Source organism: Lynx canadensis, chromosome C2, assembly GCF_007474595.2.
Source record: "Lynx canadensis isolate LIC74 chromosome C2, mLynCan4.pri.v2, whole genome shotgun sequence".
NCBI classification, from domain to species: domain Eukaryota; kingdom Metazoa; phylum Chordata; class Mammalia; order Carnivora; family Felidae; genus Lynx; species Lynx canadensis.
The window spans coordinates 114,127,880-114,133,879 of NC_044311.2; the positions used below are offsets into that span (position 1 = coordinate 114,127,880).

General features: G+C 38.1%; 1 protein-coding gene across 1 annotated transcript in view; it reads right to left on the bottom strand.

The window, feature by feature from the left end:
• The window catches only part of LOC115522912 (ephrin type-A receptor 6-like), a 174,615-nt gene extending 168,969 nt beyond the window's left edge, over positions 1–5,646 (bottom strand). The window contains exon 1 of the mRNA XM_030328477.1: positions 5,268–5,646. Within this exon, the coding sequence (XP_030184337.1) occupies positions 5,268–5,646 (379 nt within the window). The remainder of the gene's footprint in view (positions 1–5,267) is intronic.
• Positions 5,647–6,000: the final 354 nt, after the last annotated feature.

A 6,000-nucleotide genomic window follows, 5' to 3' on the forward strand; every position in this document is an offset into this window, starting at 1 on the left:
GATAAGATGGTTCCACAAATTCTACTTCCAAAATGGATCTCAAATCCGTCTTCTTTTCCCCATTTCTGCTACCACCACTCTAGGCCAGGCCACCATAACCCCTCTCCTGAACAACTGCAACAGACCCCTAATTCTATTCTTGCCATCTTCCAATCATTTCTTTGCTCATCAGCCATAATGTTCTTAAAATGAAAATTGGTTAAAATCTCTCAAAAGCTTCCCATTTTACCTAGAATATTATTAAAACACAACTCATTACCATGACTCCTTTTCTTCTCTGTGGGATCTGGTTCCTAGCCATCTTTCAGACTGCCCATTGTGCTACTCTCTTGTTTTTCAGTGAACTCCAGTCACACAGGACTCCGTTCTTCAAATGTGTCAAGCTCATTTTGTTTCCAGATCACTGCCAAGGCAGTTCTCTATACCTAGAATGCAATTCTTCCCCTTCCATACTTCTACATTTTTTCTCCCTAGAATTTGGCTCAAATGTCACTTCCCCAGTCTAATGAAATTATAAGTTGATCAAAATGCTGTAGACATAGTATATCAAATTATATTGCACACTTCAAATACATATTTTTTTTTATTTTAGAAAGGAACATGGTAGATGTATAAACAACTTAATCCTTCTTTACAAATTTAGTTGGATTATATTGTACTTTAGGCAAAGTCAACCCATTTTGATTACTTAACTGTATGTATTGATCTCTATCATATTTACGCTTCCAAAAAATGTTGAGTCAAACACAAAGAAGAAACTTCTATTACTGCTAACTTCTATTACTGCTGGAGTCTGGTTGATGTACAGTATAAAATACAATCCATTCTCTTGCCATCTGGGACAAATGCAGTATGTACCCTGAAGTACTCGGGTGTGTGAATAAAGGTAGAGACTGACTGAGATGTGGTGCCTCTGATGGGGAAAGATCTTAGGAGAAGGAAATACAAGAAATACATAATGCCTTTTGTACTAGTTTATACTGGCAATAATGAGTGAAGAAACAGAAGGATTCTACTCTAATATTTTTCTTAATATTTAATTTTGTAACATGAAAGTAATACAAATTCCATACAGAAAAGCTTGAAAATATAAAAAAAAAATTAAAAGATGTAATGGAAACATTAATTTTGTCTTGTCCCCTAGATATGTATTTTTTCCTCTTAGGAAAATCGAAATAAAACCATTTTATTCATGTTACTTCTACTTTAAAGAGACCCTTAAAGAACACTGTATAACTTTTGTGCATGAAAAAGTTTTTAGATACACTTTTATCCCAAACCCAGAGCAAACAATACTTAGATGATCAATACATATCAATGACATTTTATCTTTCTACTTTGAGTACTAATCATAATGACTAATTACACATGATTTTTTCTAATTTGTAAATGTATTATAAAATTACACTTTAGGTTGTTTTTATACTTATAGTTAATAAGAAGGCATGTGATTACAAACTCCTGCCCCTTTACAACCATGAACAGCTTACCCCTGCAAATGAATTTTATCTAGGTGAAAGGTCTTTTAGAAACATACTTTGTAAATCATCCAGTTTCTCTTATTTAACAAAGTTTTTAATATTTTTGATAAAGTTCACTCAAACTTTCTAAAAAACTTTCAATTCATCCCTTTCTATAAGAACAATATTTACTTTTACAGTTTGTGAACAATACTAATGGAAGTTCAACTAATTTTAGGCTATGACTTTTCTTAAGCCGATATTTTTCTGCTCAGGTATGTTAACGTGTATTCACATACAACTCGGGATTTTACAGTCAATTCATTCAAATTAAGGAATTCAGTGATAGTAATGAGTCAGACTACTGTTTTGCTTGTTTATTTAATTTTTCCTAAGTATCCTGGAAAACAAAAAGATCAATTCACACAACCTTTGTAGTAAAATGAGTTCACTAGACTCTTGTATGCGAACCATATTTTGCTTTAATCAATTACTTTAGTCTCTGATTAGTTTTGGAAACATGATCTGAGAAATAAATCAACACTTTTAGGCTACACAGTACTATTAGCTAAAACAGAGTAATCTTCGAATAAATGGACCCCTGGTGGCTACTAACCACTGTAATTGATAGACATGGTTACTTACATATGAAATAAGATTATGCTTTATATTCACCTAAATGCCCAGTACAGAAATAAAGCTTATAAAGAAGATAAAATGTTATTTTTAAATTAAAATTGGTATTACTTAATAAATATTGTGGTTTTAAATACAGAGAAAATTAATGGAATATGAGAAATTTGAACACAAATCATGTTTTCACTTACTTAATCAGATGAAGTGATCTAGGAAGCAACTCTACTTTCTGATCGATTCAAGGAGGTTTAGGTAATAGGAAGAGAGCGTCAAATTGATTTATTTTGTCTTTATAGTGCAGAGCTTCACATCCAGTTAAAGGACAAGAGATGCTTCCTATAGTCAAGTTACTCTCAGTACCTTGTTAAGCATCATATTAAAAATGAAGTAGTTCACTTTTTTGTCATTATCATCATTTTACCATGGCTAAGTAATAGAAAAACGGAGAGGGAAAGGTGAATCTACTCACCACGGAAGATTTTATATAATTTGGTAAAAATATATAAATAACATTTAAAAAATTACTTTGTAAATATCCTTAATCAGAAGACAAGTTATATAAAAATGAAATTTTACCCTAACAAATTTTTAAAATAAAATATAAATTCCATTATAAGACAAATTACTAGGAAAGTAAATACTACCTCCTTAAAATTAAATATTAATCATATTACTAATATTTACTATCATGTGTATAACAAATCTAATTTATGTTTTACATTATTCTTTTTATATTGTACACATACTGTAATGCCCCATATTTTCAATGTTAAAAAATTGTTAAGGAACGTTTTGATTCATGTTATCTAATTCATGAAACTACAAATTAAAAAAAATCTCCAAAATGTTGATAACATTTTGAAGTCTGACATTTTATTAACCATTAGTGTGATGATTTCAGTATTCAAATATTATCCTAAAGTAACATAAGGCTTAATTTCTAATCACTATGAATTAGGCTGTATAAACCATTTTATAAGCAATCACTTGTGTCTGATAAAAAAATCTGAGCATATTTCTCTATAATCTTCTGTTGAAGAACTCTAAATTTTATCCAACTTAGCCTTTAGGTACAGTATTGTTCAAGTGCAATCTTATGCATAGCCTGTGTTTCTATTATAATAATAAAAATTCAAATTAAGATCCTCCTTAACTGATGGGTAAACTAAGTAATGTTCACAAACGTTAAGCTAATTGACACAAACACACATATAATACATATATTTGGTAAATATTTTAGGTAAAATGTATTTAAAAAGTATGGGAAACTCATAAAAAATAAAAATTACTGCAAGAGGTTAACAAATAACTCCTCAATGCCCTTAAATTTAATATGAATATCTGAAAGGTGGTATTTTAACACTTGACACATTTTGGTAGAATGGCACTTTAGTCACTTGGAGATTCTGATATGTGTTTTATTTATGTTAGTTTCCCCAGGGCCCAGTATGGTAACTGGTATATCATAGATACTTAATGAAAAACTAAATGTTGATTTAGGGATATGATTGCATGGAAATAACTGCTAAATATTTCTAGTAAATGAGTCTACTGTGGCTACTAAAGACATGTATACTAACATACTAAATATTAACACATACTATGATATAAATGTCTGTTTCTGATCATTAAAAATCGTTTTTGTCTTCCCACAAAAAAAGTCCAAGTAAATAATTTTATGCTATTTTTTACAACCTTCTATTCTTACAGAGGTATATTAAGTAACTACTCCTTCAATATTTAATGCCAATTGCCCTTGACAACAAATGAGGAATGTGTGTGAAGGTATACACCAACACAGGCAAGTATTGTACTATAGGTGGCACTTTTGTGACAGATCTTCAAAGGCATGACAGTTATGTATGATTTCCAAATTTACATATGCATGTATGATTTCAATCTGGCAGGTAAAAAAAAAATAATTAGGAAAACCTGTCAAAAGTAGCAGCTGTATAAATAAGAACAGAATTCTTATTCCGAATAATTATATTTCCAAATAAAATAAAATGGTCATATGTTTATGACACAAAAGAAGGCTGTGTTGTTTTACTTGCTTTCTCTCTACCTTCTCATCCTCACAAAGCAGGTGCACACTCATATCATCTGACCTCCATTTTTATATCTGCAAATTATTTCAAAGCCTTAGATGTTAAATTGTAACTATAATTGAAGTTTTACATTTGAGGTCTTTAGAAACGTGTGACATAACAGGTGACATATTGATGGTCATCACGGCGCCAATGAGAACATCCAGCCAGGTACATGCTGGAAAACTTTTATGGTTGTTCGCCACTTAGTTCAAGGAATTTAGATTATGCAGGTGATATTTTTACAGAACCTTAAATATTCACAGCAGATATCCAGTGAGGTATGTCTCATAAAGACTACTGAATAGAAGGAAAGAAAATGTTCAAGAATTCTCAGTGCTTTCCATTCTGTAAACCTGACTTTCACTTTTCACACACTATACAGTTTCACTTTACCACTTTATCTACCAAAGTCTTCCTCCTAAAAAATCTGTCAGTGGCTCCACTTTACGAGTAGGATATTCACAACTTGGAAATTCACACTTAACGTTTTTTCTCCCCGAGACCCCCCCCCCCCCGCCTCGTCACGGCAATAAAGAAACCACAAAAATCTGGGCATCTGGTCCAGGAATAATTTCCAACAAGTCTACATTCGGTCTGGATGGGCTAAAGGGGTTGCGGCTGGGCGAGGGCAACATAGCTACCACAGGCACAAGGCTGGTATTTAGTCATAGGGTACAGAGGGAGCTATCCGCTTTCACGAAAGCAAGTGAGAACCTACGAGTAACCGCGCCGTTAGCCACAGCGAAGAGCCAGAAGTCCATTAAGCGTATGCCACGGAGCCTGACCTTCTGGGGAGACAGCGCTGCAGGGAGCGGTCCCGCGGCCGCCAGCGGTGGGACCCAACTGCTGCTGATGCCCACACATCCGTTTAAAGACATTTGGGAGCAAAAGGGACCGGAACTCGGGAGGTTGCCGCTCCTGGCGCTCTGGTAAAGGGAACAACAACCTCGACCTCCTCATGTGGCGAACCCGAAGAAGCCTACCCCGGGACAAAGTTACCTGCAGGAGGCGACCAATGCACCGGTCGTCAGAGTACCCGCCTCCTCCCGCCCCCCTCCCCCTTCTCCGCCCCGTCTCTTACCTTGGTTGTTGGAGACGTGACTGCAGTCCCCTGGCCAAGCTGTCAGCAAAGGCAAGAAGAAACCAAATTGCAAAAGAAATTCCCGGACTTCGCAGCCCCCCATGGCTCTCCCCGGCTCTCTTCTCCCACTTAAAGAGAAGTGACAGCAGCGGGACCAGGTGTCCTGCGTAGGGTAGGGGTCCTGGTCCACGTCTTCTTCCTCCTCCTCTTCCTCCTCCACCCGGCCCTCAGGAGGTGTCCCGGGGCGCCCCCCGCGCGAGGCCCCGGGGGCAGGGCACGAAGGTCCAGGCTGCCCAGGTGCAGACGCAGCTGCTTCGGAGGAGGACGCTGCCTGCGGCGCCAGGGAGCTCCTGGCGGCAGTAAGGGAGCGGAATTGCATCCACCACCGTGTCCCGCTCGCGCGAGGACTATTCACTTGGGCCCGGGAGAGCGCGCGCGCAGGAGCGAGCTCGGGCTGTGGTTTGGAGGAGGGGAGCGAGGGGGCGGGGGAGGGCGCCTCACTGGGGGGAAGTGGGGGGAGGGACGACCAGGTGCGGCGGGCAGTTAGGCGGCCCGAGCGCCTCTCCGGACTGAAGTGGGTACTTGCAGAGGCAAAAGCAGGAGGCGCAGCAGTTGTGAAGGGGCGCGGGGACCGCGCGGGCACTCCTTCGGCCGGTGTGGCGAGAGCTAAGGAAACGAAGTGGCTCGGCGGGGCCGCGAGTGGTCCGAGCGAGCGAGCTACGTGCGCGCTGCG